Raw genomic sequence first — 23,246 nt, 5'->3', positions numbered from 1 at the left:
AATTCTGACTAAGCAACAATTTTTTGAGCGGCAGTGTAGCCTACATTCAGTATGATCATTATTGCAATATAAACACTGTCAGAGTGATCAACAAGGTATCTCTTCATTTACCAGTCGAAGACGATGCAACTTTCTGCTCTTGTTTACTCCGTGCACTATCAAGGGCTTCATCATATCTTTCGCGGTAACGGTCTTTGCAGCAATTATTTTCCGCAAATACTGCATCGCACGCTGTTGGCATCGAGCCTGGAGAAATGTAGCCACACTTTTGATCGACTTATCCACATCTTTAGGGTATTGTGTGTGTGCGCGCACGCTCGCGTCTCATAGGACTATGTGCGTGGAGAGTTTGTGTGTGTGTGCTCGCGTGAGTCGCGTCTCATTGAGTATGTGCGCGAGTTTGTGTGAGCGCGCGCCTCTCATATGAGTATGTGGCGCGGAGATTTCCGCGCGTCTCGTGTGTGTAGAGTTTGCGTGTATGTGCTTGAGCGACTTTAGGTGTGTCGTTGTGCATTTCATGTATTTGTTTGAGCACTGACGTTGACGAGTTAACCCCTTAGGTATCGAAATCTGGTACCGAAAAACAAGTCATTTTTCGATACTCGATAGTATCGAGGCAATTCGGTCGGTACCTAAAAAGTATCGAACTCGGTACCCAGCCCTACCTAAAACAGTATCAAAATGTGAACATTTGTTACTAAAATGAGTTCCATCAATAAGACTCTTTCCCCCATCAGCGCTCTCCGCCATTAACGACTGCAGCGAGAAAGAGTTTCATTGCCGTGGCGATGGCACCTGTGTTCCTGAAATATGGCGTTGTGACGGAGACAAAGACTGCGAGGACGGTAGCGATGAAATCGCCTGTGAAGGAGCCAAGAGAATGTGCGACCCTAAGGCAAAGTTCACCTGCAAGGTCTCAGGTAGAAAGCAACATCTATTACATAATCACATTATAACATTACATAATCAGGTTTCACCCTTTGGAAAATTCTCAATAACGTCATCTCTGGGTGAAGAGGGTTGTAAATATGATCATTAATCGGTTGATTGTGGCCTAGGGTGTCATGATGAATCAGCACTCATTCAAATTATATTGCATTACCGTTATTCTGCTGAAAATGGGACTGTGTGTGGAAAGTCACTTCCAAAGAGCCATTGATTATCGCTTTGCCTCACTCTAGACTGAATTAATAATGTTTAAGATGCATCATTTTGTTCTGATTGAGGCAGATCAGGAATATTTTATTACCCTTGAGAGTTGGGTTCAGGTCGAATTGTATTTGTGTTTGTTGGTAAATGTGTCTGTGAATTGATATGTGATGCTGAACTTTAAAAGATAGAGGTTGGAAAGTGAAGTGTTTGCCACTTAAAAAAAGCTGGAGGATTTATTGAAGAAACTTTTGAGGAAAAAAAATGAAGACCTACTTTAATTTGTGACAATATAATATAGGGCTGTCAATCAATAAAATGTGTAATTGAATTTATAACATAATATGCAGTTTAATTATCTAGCATATATAAATATTTGCTAACACTCAAATGCAGACAATTAAAAGACATTGTGTTATTGTAGCCACTAAAACCTGCTGAAGAACGTCTCAGTACAGCCTAAACTGGTTTTCTGGTCTTAGCTGGTCTCTCAAGCCAATCTGGTTTTAGGGAGGTGTTAGATGCTTTTCAGTATGGGTGACCAGCTTGTCACCCAGCTAAACACCACCTTGACTGGTCTAGACCGACTAGAACAGCTGAAGACCAGCATAGGCTGGTACAGAAAGTGTTTGTTTTATGTCCATGTCATTAAAAATAAGCCTATAATGATAGAATACCCTCTTGGTCTGTCGTAAATTGCTTTGTACTAGCGTTCTTTTATTAAAGGAGAACTCCGGTCAATTTTAACATTGAGCTCATTTTTTTGTAAATTTGGAGTGCTGTCAATACAGAGAACAACAACAAAAATCGGTGTTGCCTACACCATGTTATCCTCTTTTTAAAATTTGCACCCTGTTGACTTCAATGGGGCAAGTTTTAAACCTGCTTTTAAACATCCTTGATGTGTCATTACAAGTGCACAGCTAATGTGAGTGATTCCTTCAGAGTGATCACGGGTGAATCTGACTGCAGTAGATGTGAAAGATATTAATAAAAATGATGTTATTTCAGCCAGCGCACATACCTGTATTTTCTTCCTGTTTTCGGTCGAAGTCTATAGTAATCGATTGTCGAGTTCACGCGCGTGATCATAGGTAACTAAACCTATGCGTGTGAACTCGACAATCAATTACTATGGACTTCGACCGAAAACAGGAAGTAAATACAGGTATTTGCGCTGGCTGAATAAACATCATTTTTATTAATATCTTTCACATCTACTGCAGTCAGATTCACCCGTGATCACTCTGAAGGAATCACTCACATTAGCTGGGCACTTGTAATGACACATCAAGGATGTTAAGAGGCTAAAAGCAGGTTTAAAACTTGCCCCATTTAAGTCAACAGGGTGCAAATTTTTAAAAGAGGATAACATGGTGTAGGCAACACCGATTTTTGTCGTTGTTCTCTGTATTGACAGCACTCCAAATTTACAAAAAAATGAGCTCAATGTTAAAATTGACCGGAGTTCTCCTTAAAAAAAAAAAAAAAAAAAAAAAAAAGCAAGATGAGAAAATAGGGACACTTGTTAATGTTTAATGTTCTACTATATTGGTATTTTAAAAGATATGTAGGTGTTTATGGGCGAGTTACCATTGTGGTAAAGTGTTGAGCATGTGCTTCGGTGGAGGACCTGCTAACAAGAGTTCAAGTTGCTTTAAAAGCAACTCCAATGGGTGTGCTAGTGATGCAATCAGTACCATATTTAGACTGCCAACATCTAACATCATATGTATTAAAAGAAAAGCTATTTAGGTTGATTGTATGTTATTTGAACTCTGTGTCTATTAAATAGACACAAAAAAATAACTCTTTGGCTGAACATGATTCATGATGGAACCATGTTATTTCACCTCAAATACTTCATGTTGGATGAACTTAAGCGAAGTGAGTTAACTCAGTTAAAATTAGACTCGTCCAAATAACTTGATTCAGTCTTGTCCAAATAACTTGATTAAATCGTGTCTAAATAACTTGAATCAATCGTGCCCAAATAACTTAAATCAATCACGTGGAACCACTGTCCATTATTAAATCATGTTCAACCAAAGAGCCATTTTTTCGAGTGCACTGGCCTATAGAAAACATCCTGCGTTAACGGCTCCTTATTCATTGTGTTGCCTGCTCTCACAAAGTGCACTCTGTAGCAACTTGTTAGCATGTTTACATTAGCATTTTAAAGCACATAACGGTTTCACATTTGAGGTGTCTGTGTGTAATTTATGCACTGAACTGCTAGAAGCTATAGAACAACTGTGAAAATGTTTTAGTGGCTTGGACCTCTCATAGACATGGAGGAGATTTTAATGTTAGTTTTTAATCACATCTAGCCTGGTTAGAAGAGAAATTCAGGTGAAACAGAGACTTAGCCAAACAAAGTTTCTGTTAAACCTAAAGTAAAGGGAATTACAATCTGATTAAGCAAAGGCTTGGTGAAGGTCTAATGAATGTGAACACACTATTTGGTCTGGGAGGATACAGAAAAGTAATTTATGTACTCATCACCCTGTTTCACCTTCTTAAAGAACTTGTCTGGAAAGATAATGAGGGAATCGCTAATGACTTGTCTCACATGCTCAAAAAGTAAATCGAAACACCTTAGGTTACTCAGTACACCATTAAGAAGAACTGATAAGGATTCTGTATGAAAATTCATTTCTCACATTAAATTGGGAGAAAAAGGGATTTAAATAGCTTATATAAAAATAGCAGCTACAAAACTGTCATTCTAATGTGAACAGTGAATTTCTTAAACTTTTAAACTGTCAATTTCCCAAACACTTTCACTAAAAGTAACTCTTTGATTTCATTTTTTTTCCCTCACACTCCCAGAAAGCACTTGACTGTATTTTTCTGTCGTAAATAATCCTTGGTTTTCTTTTTCAACATAAATAAATAAATAATAAATAAATAAAACAATGATTATGTACCTCATTATCGCTAATGATATGGCAAACAGCAAGGTCCAAAAAGCACTCAGAAACTGTGTGTAGCCCTATGGGAAATTATATGCTTGATATGCTAGAGAAAAAGTGTTTTGGTTAAAGAAAAAGTGTGCAGAAAGCAGATAGCTTTGTAGAGCAACTGCACAGTTAATGATGTTATAAAAAAAATCTGCTTTGTAACGCATTTGTTTTCTCTGCACCGTAGGGAAATGCGTTAGTAAGGACTGGGTGTGCGACGGAGACATCGACTGCGAGGACCAATCGGACGAGGAGGGCTGTGAAGTGTCCGTCTGTAAGCCACCGAAGTTTCCCTGTGGCAATGACACGTCAGTGTGCCTCCCGCCCGAGCGAATATGTAACGGTTGGAGAGACTGTGCGGATCACTCCGATGAGGGACCCTACTGTGGTGAGTCATGGGATTATGGGGTGTTTTTTTTTTAAATGACCGGCCTCTGACACTGATGACGGTAATATAATGATTCATTTGATGTAGACTCATTCCTGAATCAACATTGGAACAACTCTGCTATCAACCAATCAGATTTTGAGGTTAGGTTTAGGGTTAGACATGATTAGGGATTGAACAACATTGTTTTAAACCAGTGATTTTCTTTTGGTTATAAAAAAAAAGATTTTAATTAAGATTGATTTCATTTTAAAGATATATTTTGTGATAAATTTCATTTATATAAAGTAAAAATTTGGAATTGTGAAATTTAAATTGATTTTGATTTGTTTTGATTTTGATGTGATTTAAAACTATTTTAAATAATTGCAAATAAGAAGTAGTTGCACTTGTGAAATATAATATGTAAAATAAAGTAAAATTTTCAGGAAAGAAAGTCACAAATGTGAAATTAAAATTCGCAATTTGGCTTCCATAAACATCTAAACATACATTAAACATAACAATGCATTTGCTTTATGATAAGTCTCATTGCAATGAATATAAATATCTGATGTTTATTTTTCTAAACTGCGATATGCAATTTTTGTCTCATTTTAAACAACCCTCAATAAATATTATCGTTTTAAGGTAATGCTAAAATATATTCATTCTGTTACTATGCAAGATAATACTATATATTATTATGTAATTAATTATGTAGTAGTGCATTTTATTATTATTATTATTATTATTATTATTATTATACAGTTTCTTATGTTGCATACTTTTCCTTCTCTCTCGTTTTGATAGATGTTTAGATATTTTTATTGGAAAACGGGGCAAAATACTCAAACTTTTTTTTTTTTTCTCCATGGAAGGGGTGTCACTTCCTTTTAATTTCAGATTATTTCTTCCAAAAAACAAATTTACACTTTATAAACACCTCAATGAACATTTTACTTTATAGACTCCTGAATACTTTATTTAAATCTTGCCTCTGTCATTGTTTGATTTGCTATAAATGGATTTGTTCCTTTTTTTGTGACAAGTGTACCATATGTGTGTGTGGACGTGAGCCCGGTGTGTGTGGCTCTTGGGGGATTGGTGGATTTTAGTGAGAGTGTGTTAAGGTTCATTTAGGAAAGCTTCAGAGAGAGATCTCTTCCCTCAGGTGAGATGAGGTAGTGCTGGAATATAGCTTAGGGCCAATTACATCTATCTGCTCCTCCACACACACACACACACACACACACACACACACACACACACACACACACACACGCATGCAAACACACACACACACACACACACACACACACACACACACACACACACACACACACACACACACACACACACACACACACACACACACACACACACACACACACACACACACACACAGAGAGACTGATTAATGCTGGAGTGCACACTGCAAACTGGCCTCTGAGGACATGTGAGAGAAGAGAAACAGACTCCGTATGTTCCTCAGTAATGACTGAGGAATCTAAAATACATATATTATCCACCATCCAGCATGTGAATCACCTTATTTTTGTGCAAAGTATGAATCAAGTATGAGGAATGACATGAGCGCAACAAATTCAATATATATCTCATACTCCCCGCTCATGACATTTAGCTGAAATATCATCCAGAGAGGCCAGAGAAGATATTGGACTGAATTTATTTCCTCCTTTCAACCGAAATAATTAGGTTTTGTTCAGAAAATTCGACTTTTAGGCATATCCGACTCAAAACTGTTTAATTGTTTGTAGCACTTAACCACATAGAATCTGATTTTAGCAAACCTCACCTAAACCAAATCAATATGTGGTTTAAAATCAGATTTTAGTGCAAAGTCTCAGTTTGAACAGTCAGATCAGATTTCAGTTGAAAGTTGTTGAAGTTAAAGCTGTAATGTTGTATACTAACAAAAATCATTCTCACCTGAATTCACTCTTTTGTGCTCATATGTGCCGTTCTCTTTGTAAAGAATAGAGAATGGGCAAATGAGTGAGCAATTTTTTAACACAGCATGTGCCAAATTTTCTCTTTCCGCAATGACAGCTTCTTTTGTATGTCTCTTCGCGGAAGTCATCTCTATGGCAACAAATGTAGATATGCCGGATTTTGAGAACACTTTCTGAACAAACGGATCAGATTTTTAAAAATGATTAAATTATTATAAATGATTATAGACACATTAATAAACATGTACAGTAAAAATTCTTAAATAAAATGTAATAATAATTCTTTACCACTTGTTTACTGAGATAAATTTCGTAACACATTTGTAAAAAAATAATTATTTTTGTTTAAAGCATAAACTTAATTCAGTTATGTTAATATATTATTAAAATGAGAGAAAACAGTTTGCTTTTCAGCTAAGAATAATAAACTTTATAAAAAAAACACACTTTACAATAAGGTCTCATAAGTTACATTACATACATTATTTAACGTATCAACTAAAATTAAATAACAATGAGCAATACAGTACATCTTTGTTAAAGTTAATAAAATGCTGCTGTTCATTTTTTGTTCATGTTAGTTCACATTCACAGTTCATTAACTAATGTTAACACATACAACTTTTTATTTTAATAATGTATTCGTAAATGTTGAAACTAACATTAACTAAGATTAATAAATGCTGCAAAAGTATTTTTATTCTTAGTTCATGTTAACTATAGTTAACTAATTAAACTTTATTGTAAATACTTAACATTTTCTTAAAATAAGTTCTAACATCTTGTGCAGTTTTGCTTCCTTTCCTTCTTGCATTCCTAAATAGATTTAAATTAAAAAGCAATTGCTTACCACTTGTAACCTTCTTAAAATAATAAATAACAATAGTTCTTTTTTAACCCATTACTACAGTTTTCTTCTTGTTCTAAGCATAAACCTCATTAAATTCGGTTGAATATTTTATTAAAATGAGAGAAAAACAGTGCCATTAAGCTAAGCATAATAAACTCATATATTTTTTTTTCTAAATTGATTGTGCAATTTTTCTTAAATTATATATAATTTATTGAATTATTTTGATTGCATCTTTCTATCTCACTGGCCTTTGAATAAAGCAAGAGTGTCATTAATGTTGCCGCTAAATTAAAAAGCCTTAAACCGTAGCCTGAATCCCAGCAAGCACAGGTTCAGCAGGCCTGAAAAAAGCATTTAATATTGTATTTCAGTCTAATGCCTCTATTAATTTTAAAAAGGGCCAATCAAACCCCCATTAACTTTAAGCACACTCTCAATATCCTGTTAAAATATCTTGCACAAAGCTGGGCTGAACACAAATTCTGCTAGTCACTGGCAGAGATAAATGCACTCACCCTGGTCAAGCCATAAGATAAATACGAAATTGTCAAAACCCAATGGTCTAGAAACATTTCAAAAAATTCCAGAGTTCTATAAATATTGTTTAAAACAGATCTAGCCTACACATAATATAACTAATCATGATGAATGAGCCTCCATATCACGTTCCCACTTTTGTTGAGTGAATCTTGGCGAGAAATAGGCCACCAATTTTTTTTTTTTTTTCATTGTTAGTATGCAGCTCAAATGCTCCAACCAGATTGTCATTGCATAGCTGGTCATTTACTTTTACTGAAAAATAGTATATATGTATAAAAAAACTCCAGCTGATCCAACTCAACATTAACATGAGACTCTTCATGGAGGAACTGGCTATTTTTCTACTCTGTACATCTCTAGTTGATCTAGTTTCCTGATCTCACTAGGCTTTTTTAAAGTTTTACCCTGCGGCTGCTTTTTTCAAGGCTACATAAGATGTGTGAATGGACCTGCTGGCCTGTGCCCTGAAGCCCTCTTTGCTTTGGGACCTCCAAACATCTTCTGTCTTAGACACTATGATTGTGAACTACAGTTCGTTTAAATGCAACCTGATGATATTTGACACACAGTTTGACACTTTTGGCCTAAACATGCCCAAAATCTAAATGCCATAGCATTGGTACAAATCGTGCTAGATCTATTTTAACTGGAAAATAAGACACAAATAGCTACTTTAAAATAAGATATTCCATCCATCCATCCATCCATCCATCCTCTCAGATTTAGTTTAGGCATTCAACATGACAAAACCAAGATTAAGTCAGACCTTTTCACAAAATCAAGGAGTTTTTTTAATTTATTTTGAGCATGAGCATGAGCATGACTCTCGGTCCAGGAAGATCCATTATCGCCCTGTTGGAACTTTTTTAATTTTCTCTACTGTATTAGTTACTTCTCTCAGACCCCACGACTCCTCAGTATCTCTAGTGCAAGATTGTACTGTAGCCTGATTGAATGTTCTTCCATTTGCCGTTTTATATCTTTTTGAGCTCTTTTCCCTCATCAATGATCCATTTCTGTCCCTCTCATCTCTCCTGCCTGTGCTTTGTTGTTTTCCATTTGAGTGTCTGTCTAGCACATTTTTATTCACTCCGCAACTCCACCAGTATGACTGCCTTGAGGTTTATGGATGCATTATCCTCTGTCAGTACTAGGCGCTTAATTTAAACCTTGAAACCTCTTGCTGTTCAAGGTGGTGTTACCTTGAATCACTCTGTGGCCTTTTTTGTAACTATGAATGCATTTCTTATAGTTGTTGCATTTTAAATTGGGATAAGAGAAAGTATTTTAATATAGATGTTTAGATATTTACTGTTACAGATGTTTAATGCCTGTACAGTAAATAGTCACAGACCTTCTAAAGCACACAGATTAAAAGCTTTTTTTTATTGTGATAACCTTTCTATCCCTCAATAATTTACTAATAATTTACTGTCCATAAAAAAAAAAACACAATTTTTCCTTCCAAGTGAATTAATGTTGTACACAAGTGGATTAAAAAAAGCCATTTGAAAGTATTCACTTTATCATCACTGTTAGAAATAGCATTATTGAGCTCATCACCCAAGAGGCTAACATATATACTGCTAGATGAAAACTTCAGCTAATACTCAACAACGGTTTTCCATTTAGCATCTCACCATGGGGCCACTTCGATGACACACCACCAAATTGCATTGTCCAAACCTACAGCCTTCGGCCATAAATCACAATAAAGTGATGCTAAGGGTGGAAAAAATGTTTGGAGTTCTGTGCCTCTGAGCGTTCATTGTAAGAAAAACTAAAAATAATAGATATACTGAAAGAACATACACAGCAAAACATTTTAGCCATAGTTTTGTCCCATTGTTTAGTTGATGCACTCTCAGAAAGAAAATTGTACCTTTAAAATGGGTTCATCAGCTTGTCACAAGGGCAGTACCCCTCTGTACCTTAAAATGTACCTTATCTACTCCTAAAAAGTGCGTATTAGCATAGCACTTTTTTAAACATATCGCGGCATGGATGTACCTAATACAAATAAAGAAATCATCTCCAGTTAACTAGCAGATCATTAATTTATTTATTTTTAAATAAGAGGCGATCTAGCGCTGAAATGGGTTGTTTTTGAAGTTAAGCTGAGTGCTCTTTGTCGCTGCTATCTTGTGGTGTGGATACAGTGTTCTTAACTTGGACGTACGCTTCAATCTATCACTTAATGCCGTTGCGGAGACTCTCTATCACAAAACAAAATGCACACAAACGTGTCCCTGCTTGATACAACCACTGATGAACATTTTCAGTTTTGATGAGAAAAAAAAAACTATACGAGTGCGGATTAGAACCCAGAACCTCTGAAACGCTTGGCAAAAGTTACGCCACTAGACCATTAAAGTACGCGTGCAAATTAAGTGGATCTATGTGAAAATTGTTGGCACTAACAATATATATTAGCAGATTTCATTAAACAACAAATTAAACCCAATGTACTATTGAAATTTCTGCACATCGTAATGTTATTTTTCCCCCTAAAATTGTTATTGTACACAGGGTTAGGTGTACCCCTACAACACACACACCTGTCCCACCCACTTTTTAAACCAAAGTTACTCCACTGCCAGAGGTGTAAAATACTTGAGTAATTTTACTTGATTACTGTACTTAAGTATTATTTTGGGGGATTTTTACTTTACTTGAGTACAATTAAAAATCACTACTTTTACTTTTACTTAATTACATTTTTTTAAGAAAAAAATTTACTTTTTACTCCTTACAATTTTATTTATAGTCAAAAAGTACTTAATTTTTGGAGATCACTTCATTCTATTTTCCCTTGCTATTACCAAACCAATTGAATTGCGCTGATGCCTAGTTTAATTAAAATGTAATTTATTCTGCCAATGAGATTCGTTTTCACATTTCACCAAATTGGTCAGACATGTTCATTGGTCCTTTGGAAGTGACGTCATGTCGCATCTATTACCACAATGCACAGCACCTTGACCTAGAAATTAGAGTAATTATAACAGTCAATCACAGGGGGGCAATCCAGCAGCCGAAGAGCGTACCACCCCAGGGCGCCGCCATTGGCTATCAAGCCATCACCTGCTGCTAGCATTCCATTGACTCCCATTCATTTTGGCCTCACTTTGACAGCGAATAACTTTACATCTGAGGCGCTTGAAGACCCTGTTTGCCCATTGTTTATTTCTAAAGAAACTCGACAATGTATGAAAGGCTCCATTATCTTGTATCTTACGTTATGGCCCCGTAGAAGCAGTTTTTGTAAAAATTGGCTAACGATTGCGTCATAACCACGCGACTCTCTGGAAATTACCGTATAGACAGGAGGAGAAGCTCGCAGTCAATCGGGGGGACGTGGAGGCATAAAGTCAAGGGAGAAGCCCATAGAGAATCATAAAGTTGCTCCTGCTCCTAGCTCATGGACAGCTACTACTCACGCTCTCCGTCTCTGCAAGTTAGATTTCTCTTGGCACAGCTACTAGAAGACTTAAACGGTCAGCTCACGTCATATCTACGTCGTCAAACTCAGATTGAGCCTGCGCAGTACGCTCAGCCATCAGGAAGTGAGTGCTTCTAATTTGCTTCACTTTTCTCCGTTGAAATCTATGGGGTCGCTGTGTCCATTTCTTTTACTGTCTATGGTCAATCAGTGGAAGAAAATGGAGGTAGAACGTGATTCAGCTGCGAACACAGTCCAAAATCAGCCACAGGACCAAGAGCACCCGTGGCCGTACCTTAGCGAATTCTTTTCTTTTAGTGGTAAAAGCATGTTTAGTGGATTGTTTAAAGAATGTTGCATACTGGCATTAGATAGTAGTCTGATAATTAAATACAATTAAATACAAACAGTTCTAAAGCAGGATAAAACCTTGTATGTGGTTCATTCACTTAATGATTTTAGAGATTAAAAGCTTAAACAAGAATCTCTAGTTTTTATTCTTGCTGTTACTTTTACTTCTTTAATACTCAAGTACAATTTTAATGTGGTACTTTTTTACTTTTACTCGAGTACGATTCTGGCCAGATACTTTTACTTTTAATTGAGTAAAATTTTCCCTCAGTACTTGTACTTTCACTTGAGTAACATTTTTGAGTACTTTTTACACCTCTGGCCACTGCATATTAGTACCGAGTATTATGTACCCTTATGTACTACTATGAACCTTTTAGGGGTACTGTACATAAGGTACAGAGGGTACTGCCACAGTAGTCCAGTCATTTTATGAAAAAAGGTTGAACAAATTGCAACAGAAGCAAACTCAACTGAGTTTGTATCCTCAATATGTCCTGAGTAAGGAAAAAAAAGTCCCGAAGAATCCCATTAGGGGAAAGTTTCGAAAAAGACCCAAATATATCCTATTCATACGCCTATTCATTCTTTTTCTTACGTGAATAGGGTAAAAATTTTAACCTTTAGATATCACCATGAAAATTACTGAGTTGATTACTTATATCAAGACAAACAAAAAATGTATTACAAGTTTTTTTAAATTGTTTGTTAACATGGACAAACGGTGCATAATCTAATTACGTATGTGCTAATTTGCATAAATACCACAACAGATCTAAACATTGGGTACAGCCGGGTGAACATGTCTTGTTGAATCTTGTTGACACATAATAGTAAAATACTTAATGTTAAGGTCTGAATGGAACCCATTTAGGCTACCCATGAGCATTAATACATAGAGGCAGGAAGAAATACTTTAGAAACCCGCCTTTATTAATTTTTAAGAGATGGGGTTTGGGGCTGGGTCTGTGGGACTGTTTCTGGGGGACGAGTCTGAGGGAAGAACAAGAGACAATGGTAAGGCAAAATAAAAAGTGAATCCCCAGAAACAGTCCCACAGACCCAGCCCCAAACCCCATCTCTGCAATAATAATGATCAAAGGCTGGTTTAAAGCACTTCTTCCTGCCTCTACTGTATGTATTAATGCTCATGGGTAGCCTAAATGGGTTCCATTCAGACCTTAATATTAAGTATTTTACTGTTATGTGTCAACAAGATTCAACAAGACATTTTCACCTGGCTATCCCCAATGTTTAGATCTGTTGTGGTATTTATGCAAATTAGCACATACGTAATTAGATTATGCACCGTTTGTCCACGTTAACAAACAATTTAAAAAAACTTGTAATACTTTTTTTGTTTGTCTTGATGTAAGTAATCAACTCAGTAATTTTCATGATGATATCTAAAGGTTACAATTTTTACCCTATTCACGTGAGAGAAAGAATGAATAGGCATATGAATAGGATATATTTGGGTCTTTTTCGAAACTTTCCCCTAATGGGATTCTTCTGGACTTTTTTTTCCTTACTCAGGACATATTGAGGATACAAAATCAGTTGAGTTTGCTTCTGTTGCAATTTGTTCAAGGTTGACCCCCATTTTGGCTTAAAATGACTGGACTACAGTGACAAGCTATTGTATTTTTATAACTGGGGAAGTACCCTTAACCCTTGAAATACCCTCATCTACCTTTAAAAGGTAGATATTAGTACCTTAGAGCATTAATGTGTACCTTAAGGTACTACAATGGGCCTTATTGGGATAAATAATGTACAAAGGTTACTGCCCCAGTGACAAGCCTTTGAAACCCTAAAGGGTACAACATTTTTTCTGAGACTGTAAACAGCCTTCCTCTAGTGCCTGAATTTGTGAGACATATGGAACTATGAAGCGGTAATAGAGACAGTCCACTTGCTTTCAGTTGCTCTTGCTGATCAAGAAGCATGTAGCCCGAAGGACCAAACGGAGAGCACCAAACCCTTTTTTGTTTGTTCATTCTCCGTCTATTTCCTTCGGCTCCTTCAAGCGTCTACGACTCCCTGCTGTTCAACCGTATGTCTACTGAGGAATTCCATCAGTTCTTGCCGTCGTCTCACTGTTCGGACCCTGCTATTTTCTTCTGAAGTGACGACAATGACACTAACCCTCCTCCCTCGCTGTCTTTCTCCAACTTAGACGAGTGTTCAGTTCGGAAGGGTGGCTGCAGTCACGAGTGCTTGGTGGCGCCGGGTAAAGGAGTGGTGTGCTCCTGTCCTGCCGGGTTCCAGCTGGGCTCGGATGGCCGGACCTGCGAGGTTCTGGATTTCTGCACCAAGCATCTACGCTGCAGCCAAGTGTGTGAACAGAACAAGAATACTGTGAAATGCTCCTGCTATCCTGGCTGGAGTCTTGGACTTGATGGAGACAGCTGCCACAGTACAGGTAAACCGTGGGACATTTGCTAACGATTCACAATCTGAATTTATTGCACACAAACTTCAATCCCAAATAGGGTTAAAACCAGATTAGAGTCCAGACCGCAAGGCAATTAACCTCAGGGGAACTGAATGACCCTGCAATTTCTGGACTGTAAATTACACGGATAAACGCCTGGGAAATGACAAGTAAATGAATCAGTGACTCAGAACAAATTTGTTCATATTTTCGGTCCTACAGAGAGGATGTGCATTTGGTTTAAAGTGTAAAATGCATCTGTAATATATATGCATTTCATTTTAGCGGTTTGACTTTACAAAAGAGCCAAAGCAACTGTTTGTGTTGGGAAAGATTAGAGAGCTCCAACTCTGGCGCACTTTATGAGAGTGGAGAGGAACATACTGTATGCGCAAAGAGCACTAAGCAACACATTTTAATAAAAAGGAAAACAAGCTTTTACTCGAAAACACAGCTCAATTTTCAGAGCTGTCAAAATGCTGTCAGGTTTCATCTCCAGTCTCAGAGAAGTTGGCATGAGTTTCTGCTTTATTCATAGCATGGAATGTTCTAACATTATTAAAAAATATATTGTTCTTATTATAATTTCATTTAATTGATCTTTTTTCCATCAATAACATTGCTTTACCAGTTTCTTGCCTTTTTGGTCAATTTTGTTGACCCTTTCAAGGCATAGTTTTCATCAAATCTTTTTATTTTTACTTACTTATAAGATACTTAAACTACTTTTCTATTTTAGCATCACAGCATTGGTCAATGTTAAAATGCTTCTTTACTTTAGACAGTGTTTTGTTCAATCAACATATAATATCTTGCTTTTTGCCGATTTTACATTTACATTTATTAGCCTACAAATGAGTTTTATCTGTAGCAATTTGTTTAAAAAATCTTAAACTACACACAGCGATTTTATAGGACCAACTAGTCAACATTAAACTTATTAATGCATTTTCACTGTCCTTTACAGGACACGTTGCTTAACTTAACTTAAGGCTGCATGCGTTCTTGTTATTTACTGTCTGTTTTCTGTTGCTTTTGTAGATCCTTTTGAAGCGTTCATCATTTTTTCCATCCGACACGAAATTCGCCGCATCAACCTGCAAAAGGGCGACTACAGCCTGTTAGTCCCCGGGCTCAGGAACACCATCGCTTTGGATTTCCATTTCAGCCAGAGCCTGCTGTATTGGACCGATGTCGTAGAGGACAAAATTTACCGTGGGAAGCTGTCAGAGGGTGGCGGTATGGCATTTTATTTTTTTACATTGTTTATGACACTGCTAATATGATACCATACAGGCTATGATATAATGTAATGGAACTTACAGTATATCATGCACTGATTCTTGAGTACTGGGACAGAAAAATGCAAAACTGAAAAGAGTTTTTGTCAAGGAATTAATTTGGATGAAAGCGTTCAGAGATATTCACCTACGTTCAAGTGCAACCTCCTGCTTCTTCCATTTTCTCACAAAATGTGTGTTTTCCTTGCCTGTCACTCCAAAACAGCCAGATACATAAATAGTGTGTCAAAAATTGTTTATAAATACTGACAAATCTAGTGTTCACTACAGGATGCATTCAGGATGGTTTCAAAGTGCAGTTGACAGCTGAACAGTGTCACCCCCCCCCCCCCCCTGTTTTTTGTAGTTACATATATGACCTACTTAAAGTTAGGGAAATTGAATCAAAATCCTATACAATTTTTACAGTATGTATGATGTAAGTTGACATCATGGTTGCAACAAAAAAAATAAGCTTAAAACTACTTAAAATCACAAAACCTGTGAAAATATGATGTTACAGTAGGTGTACAGACTTCAGGATGAAGACTGACTTTAATATTATCTGGTTTAATGAGTGAAATTAATTATTACTTTGAAGGTGTTAGCAACACAATGGACATTTTATTTTATTTTATTTTTTATATTTTATTTTATTTATTATTGAATTCAATTGTGATAACATGCATTTTTATTGTCATATTATTATTATTATTATTATTATTATTATTATTATATTTTATGCTATTTCTTTATATTTTATATTTGTTGTTATCAGTATTGAGTTGTTCTAGAACAGGTGATACAAAAAAAAGAGTAAATCAAATGAAAATTCTCCATTTATGTGAAGAAAATTCTAGTGTTTCATGTTTCTTATCCTTATTGTTCAGCATATTGAGAGCTCTTTCTTTAGCTCTGTTTTACACTTAAAAAGCAAAGTCATTCTACCAACTGTGTTAAAATTTCAGCATCAAAAGCCCCAAAATGTGTGAGAAGTAATTTACACTCGTGCCAAAAAGGAACTGATGAGTAGGCATTGAGAGAGAGTGAAAGAAAGTGGGAATCACTTTGTCTTGAGGGCTTTGTTAAAGTTTTTTTTCATACACTTCATAGGCTCCAAAATTAACACTCACCAAACACCAAATCCGAGTAATCGTGAACTTGACCGACAAGCAAGCAACCGTAGACTGTTGTTTTTCCCCACAGCAAATTACCCGATTATTGTTTTTGGCAGGTGTTTCTGCGATCGAGGTGGTGGTCCAACATGGTCTAGCCACTCCAGAGGGCCTTGCTGTTGATTGGGTAGCGGGAAATCTCTACTGGATCGACAGTAACTTGGACCAGATTGAGGTGTCCAAGCTGAACGGCGAATTACGGACCACCCTGATCGCCGGGGGAATGGAACACCCTCGGGCGATCGCTGTGGACCCCGGCCAAGGGTGCGTTCCCCAATATGGCCTCAACTTTGACTGGAAACAATAGCAAGCGGCACCAGTTTTCCAATTACCTCATAGGTTTAATGAAGAACTTCAGTGATTGATAGCTCCTTGCGGTGGTTTGTGAAATGTAATGAACCAGTCTAATCACCCATAAAAGAGCTTTTGAAATGATTTCCAGAAGGGATATTACCATGAAATTGGGCCATTACACATTCTTACCTGTTTTGTAATTGCACTAATGCTGATGCTTTTAATGAGGATGTGGTTTGCAAGTAGCCTTCGTTTTGAAAGTCGTTTAAACACTTGAGTTTTGTCGTCAACAGTGCCCTGTTCTGGACCGATTGGGATGCCACGTTTCCTCGCATCGAAGGCGCTTCCATGAGCGGGAAACGGCGACATGTGGTTTTCAAGGATATGGATACCGGCGCCTGGCCCAACGGACTCACCTTGGATCACATGGAGAGCAGGATAGTATGGACAGATGCAAGGTAAGAAAGGATACCCACACTCTTCGGTTGGGTTATTTTGTGAGGTTTTCCCAAGGCAAGACCATATAGGGAATGTTTTGGCTGTGACGTACAGGGTGGATTTGGGAGGTAATTGGGAATAAGCTCGGATTCAGTCGTTGGTAACAAATTCAAGTGGCAGGTTTTTGTTGAATGATTAATGTGTTTTGTTACCCGTTTAAAATCGAGATCCACCTCAGCTAGTGAAAAAATTATAGGTTGATGGAGAAATACTATTACTATAGATTATAATTTTGCCCATCAAGTATTTTTTTGAATCTTACAAAGCAGAAGCATGGCAATTTTGCTGTCTTGACACATTCATAAACTCTCATCTTACATTTCTCTCAGCGCTTGTTCAATTCCTCGTGTGCCCGGTGGCTCCAAATGCAGTGCAAATTAATATTCAGATAATGAGATTCTTGGATTTAATGAAGAATCTGATCAATTCTCTGCTTTCGATTGCCTCATTTTTGTCTCTGCTACATTCAGATCACACATTCCTTTTTTTCTCACAGTCTGTCAACAGAGTTTCTTTCTTTTTCTCTCAGCCGTCTCTTTCGACAAGGCTTCAGTGGACTCTTATATACTATTGTGACTGTTTTAGACTTTATACTTCTGTTATTTGCAGTAAACTCCTTGCTGTAAACATGTAGAATATATCCTATGTTTTGTTGTTTTATTTAATACAAAAATAAATGTTTTTTTAATCCTTCCGTATTTCACATTTTAGGTCAACAAAAGTTTGTGGTGTCCACAACCCATTTTACTTTTGTAACATAATGTAACTAATTTCAAATAGGTTTCAAAGTGAATAAAATTATTTATAGCATGATGCTATTCATTTAGATTTTTGAATCGCGTTAATTGAATTGACATAATATAGAGTTAAAAAAAATTGTTTAGTTCAGGTTGATTTGGTTTGATTTTATTTGAAGAGGTTTAATTCAATTGAATTGACATACTGAAATTTAGAGTGAAACAAGGTTTAGTTTGATTCAGATTTAGATTTGGTTCAGAATCTAGATTTGATTGAGTACATTTCAGGTTGATTTGACTGTCAGGTAAATACAATTATGTCATTCAGAGTTGAAAGTTGGATTTGATTTAATTCAGTTCAAGTCGTTTTGATTCTAATTGACGTGATTAAGAATTTAGAACTTTAGAACTTTTTTTTAATTCGGTTTAGGTTGAATCAGTTTGAATTAAAATTAAATCAAATTAGTTCAGTTCAATTAACTGATGTAATTTAGAGTTGAACAAGATTTTTTAAGTTGATTTGTTGATTTGGCTATAATCAGTTAAGTTAACTGAATTGCTGTAATTCAGAATTTAACTAGATTTATGAAGTTTGATTTGATTCAGTTAAGTTCAAGTTGATTTGTTTTACTTGTATTGACTTGACATGACTCGAATCAAATATCATTTACCTCTGTACTCGACTCAATTTAATTTATTGAATTAATGCAATTCAAAGATTTACAATCTTCGATTTGATTCAGTTTTACTGTGTGTGTGTGTGTGTGTGTGGAAGCGTGTGTTAAGAAAGTAAATAAGGCCTGTTTTGATTTCATGTTGACTTTAAAATACTATGATTATGATGATGATGATTACTATGATTATTTGTCTCTCCTCAGATCTGACGCGATATACTCCGCTCTATATGACGGCACAGGGGTGATTGAAATTCTTCGAGGACATGAGCTCCTCTCTCACCCCTTCGCCGTGTCTCTCTTTGGAGGGGACGTCTATTGGACCGACTGGAGGACCAACACATTGACCAAAGCCAACAAATGGACCGGAGCCAATGTGACCGTGATCCAAAAAACCAGCGCCCAACCCTTTGACCTGGAGATATACCATCCCAGCAGGCAGCCACAAAGTAAGAAACCATCTTCTGTCTTTCAAAACTGTCTAGAGGGACTTTGAACAGATGACGATTTGAAGGATCCAAAGAACATAATGAGAGAAATCTCTAGATTGAGCAAAGTTGTCATGTTGGATTAACAGCGTTCAAAGACCCAGTTTTGGCACATTCCCATTTCGCAATAGAAGATTTTAGGGACTAATTGGCTGCAAAGCTGTCTCGTCAAGAAATCCCTTGATTCCCATCAAGAATCCATATCTTTTCTGAAATAGGAAACAGACAGTCAAACACTACAAGGTCACATTTCTGTTCTGACTTTCCTTCTAAAAACTAAATGCGCTTTTCAAAGATTTTATTTTGTTGTTTATTTTATTTTATTTAGTTCTCTATTCCTTTAAGATGCTGCAAAAACATAAAAAAAACTTTTTCGACTGTAAGTTTTATAGTAGAAAGATACTATTTGTTTGTTTATTAATTAAAAAAACACTTTCTGTAATGACTTTCTAAATGCACTTTAGAACTATTAGAACAACAACAAAAGTAGAAATATAACTTGGAGAAATATCTTTCTATCTTTCTCTGTGTTTTTTGTTGTTGTTTTGTTTTGTTTTGTTTTGTTTAATTTAATTTTGTTTTTTAAATGTATTTTGTTTCGTATTTATTTATTTAGAAGAAATATAAAATGGATTTTTTTTTATTCCTATAAAATGCTGCAAAAACATGTATTGGTGCTTTTTGTTTTTGTTTTGTTTGATTTCTTTTCCATTTTTTTTTATTTCTTTTGTTGTTTTTTGTTCCTATTAGATGCTGCAATAACACAGAATAATTGTATTTGTTTATTTGTTTGTTTGTTTACATTTTACTGTGACTGCATATCTAAGCAATAATTCAATGATGCTATCAGTCACTAATGTGTTCTGATGGTTGCTATAAGAGTTGCTTGGGTGTTTTAACTGATTTGTAGTGTGTACTGGGTGGTTCCTTACTGGTACACCCCTAATGACCTCTGGGTAATTTCTTGTAGCATGCATCAGTTCAGTCAACACTGAAAATGTGCTTGAAATCTGTCCCTCCTTCTGTAACCTACTTTTAATTGGCATAATAGAATTTGTTCACCGTTTGGGCAATAAAGTACAAAAGAAGTGCCAAAAAAACACCCCATAAATAAAACACAATTGAATCAGCCCTTGATGGCTGTCCAGCATCTTTTCCCTTGGGTGTACATCTGCCAGATGTTGAAGAATCAGCCTTCTGTCAACACATCGAGCTTGGCATCATCCACCAAAGCAAAATTACACCCTTAATGGCGCTAAGAGGCTCTTTGTTAACTCATGACTCCAGATAAACACTCATAATGGGCTGGCGGAAATGTTCACACAGCGTTCCAGATTGTGATTGGCAGTTATAAACCTAGAGTTTGGGTGGAGGGATACGCCGCACAGATGTGTAAAGGTTTTTTGTGTTATTGTGGGTCTGTTTTTTTTATGTTCTGATCAAACTTGGAGTCGATTTGAAGTAGTGAAAGAGCCTTCGACTGCATAGAATCCTTGAAAATGATGATGAAAGTGAATGTTCTTGAGTGAATCATTTTTAGAACAATATATTTAGACTTGTCATCTCTAGCTTTGAGCCAGGTTGTTTTGAAATGTACCTCTCATGGGCTAGTTTAGAAATTTGTGTTTTTAAGCCAAAAGTGTGTTCCTGAGCTTTTTAGACTGAGACATGTTTTTCTCACTTTCTTTGTTTCTGTTCATTTGCTGTTTGTCCTGTGGCTTAACACATGCGTTGTTTTGTGAGTTTGTTCATAGTGCTGTTTTTTTTTTTTACTTTTTTTTTGTCCTTGTTGCTTTTGTTTAATTTGTTGTTGTTGTTGTTTTAAAGCTTGTCTCATATTTATTTATTTTGTTTAAATGTTTTTGACATTTGAGGCACAGAAATGTTTTTTTGACATTTGAAGCACTGAAAGGTATTATTATGTATTATTATTATTATTATTATTCAACCCTCTACGCACACCTTGACAATAGAATCACCATTGGCTAGTACTTTTTTTAGTTTGTTTACATATATATATGTGATATGATATGATTCTTTGTAAAATATCACAGCTTTTTAAATATCTGATCTTACACTCTTAACATCAGAACTTAGAATCAAATTAGAACTTGTATGAATGCATATTTGTCATTTGAACTGAACTTAGGACTAGTGTTGTCAAAAGTACCGACTTCGGTACCTAGTCGGTGCTGCCATTTTTAAATTGTGACGATTTTGTTTGTTTGTTTCTTTGTTTGTTTGTCCTGTGGTTCAAGACTTGATTTACTTTTTTCTTTTCTTTTTTTTTTGTTATTTGGATTATAGAGATAATTTTTGCTTTTACTTTTGTTCTTGTTGCTTTTGTTTAATCTGTGGTGGTGTTGTTTTTTAGGCATGTCTTATCGTTATTTGTTTTGTTAACCCCTTACCACCAATGTTTTTGACCTTTGAAGCACTTTGAAATTGCCTTTCATGTCTGAAAGGTGCTAATGAATATGGCTCGCTTTGGAAGAAGCCTGATTCCCTCAGCCATCACATACCTTAACAACAGACATTGCTGTTTTATTTTTATTTTTTTTTATTATGTCTTTTTGTATTATATTGTTTATGCTGTGTGTAGTGTTGTCAAAAGTACCGGTACTTCGGTACCAAGTCGGTACTGAAATTTTTAAAATGTGATGATACCAGCATTTCTGTAGTACCGGTAGTAACGTTACCGAGTACCGGGTATATTCGGAACCCAGTAATAGGCAGCTGCTTTCAGTCGCTCCGTGTTTATCTAAGCGCGCGGCTCCAGACTAACTTTTTTACTAGGAGCACTGTCTGTAGCCGATATATACCCCAATATATATATATATATATATATATATATATATATATATATATATATATATATAGTGTCTGTGAATATTAAACCGCATAGAGACTATTTAAATATTAACCCTGCATGTTCTGCTTGTCTCTGTGTGAATGAATGGCGCAGACGCGCGGTTTCATTTACCTCACACACACAGTGAAGCACGAGTGACGCTCACGCTGTTTTCAGTCTCTGCTGCCTCACGATATGATGACATGATAAAATTAATCTCCAGAGCAACTCTGAGAGTCACTTCATGAGCATTTTACTGTTTAATTTGAGAAAAACTATCGTCATATCATACACACAGAAACTCAAAGGTCTTCACGGCAACCCGTCAAAATAAAAGTTCGGTTTAACGTGAAGTAATTGACAGAAATAATTATATTAGGCTACTGTAGATTTAGCCACGTCTCCATGTATTAAAAATACTACTACTAATAATAATTATAATAATGTGTGCATTTGAAGGTTGCTTATGTTTAACTTGGTATTTTAAGTACTACTAAATAAGTACTATTTACGTTTAAACAGCATGTAGCCTTCAGTGCTTATATGTATAATTTACTTATGATTACCGTCATAAATAGTAAGTCATTGAATTGAATTTAATAATTTTTTTTCAAATAGTTAGCCTAAATAAAATAGGATAATAGTTCCAACAGATTTTGCTGTGGTACCGAAATTGGTACCGAGAACCGTAAAATTTTGGTTTCGACTACTAGAATTTTGGTATCGTGACATCCCTAGCTGTGTGTATTAAACAAGTGCGGTGCTGTGGAAAATAATGCCACCTGGGGACAATAAAGTTAAAAGTTAATAAAAAGTGAATAAATAAAATATATTATTATTATTATTATTATTATTATTATTATTATTATTATTATGAAGGTTCACTAACATTATATAATTTTATTTTATATTTAATTTTTTAAATAGCATTTTTACATTTTTTCCCAACTAATTATGCAAGTTAATAGTCAGTTCAACAAAAGAATGAATTAATATATTTAATAAAATTAATAATCTTTAGACTGAACCATTTCTAATAGTTTGTCTTTCTTTTTTGTTTCTGCTCTCTGTTTTAGCACTGCGGCTTAGCACCTGCTTTAGGCCCTACTCTGTTTTGGGATTTTGTTTATAGCGCAGGATGTCTGTTCTATGTCCATATTCATTACCCGTC

The 23,246-nt window shown here is 35.8% G+C and overlaps 1 protein-coding gene across 1 annotated transcript in view; it reads left to right on the top strand.

Annotated features, from left to right (window-relative positions):
• lrp1ba (low density lipoprotein receptor-related protein 1Ba) overlaps positions 1-23,246 on the top strand; it is a 204,136-nt gene that overhangs the window by 55,974 nt on the left and 124,916 nt on the right. The window contains exons 19-25 of the mRNA XM_081385187.1: positions 738-920; positions 4,300-4,500; positions 13,821-14,066; positions 15,120-15,317; positions 16,593-16,797; positions 17,121-17,285; positions 18,941-19,185. Of these exons, the coding sequence (XP_081241313.1) occupies positions 738-920; positions 4,300-4,500; positions 13,821-14,066; positions 15,120-15,317; positions 16,593-16,797; positions 17,121-17,285; positions 18,941-19,185 (1,443 nt within the window). The remainder of the gene's footprint in view (positions 1-737; positions 921-4,299; positions 4,501-13,820; positions 14,067-15,119; positions 15,318-16,592; positions 16,798-17,120; positions 17,286-18,940; positions 19,186-23,246) is intronic.

The sequence above is a fragment of the Scardinius erythrophthalmus genome (genome assembly GCF_964197995.2).
Source record: "Scardinius erythrophthalmus genome assembly, chromosome: 14".
NCBI classification, from domain to species: Eukaryota; Metazoa; Chordata; class Actinopteri; order Cypriniformes; family Leuciscidae; genus Scardinius; species Scardinius erythrophthalmus.
The sequence above is the reverse complement of the archived record's forward strand: the minus strand, read 5'-3'. Positions and strand labels throughout refer to the sequence as shown.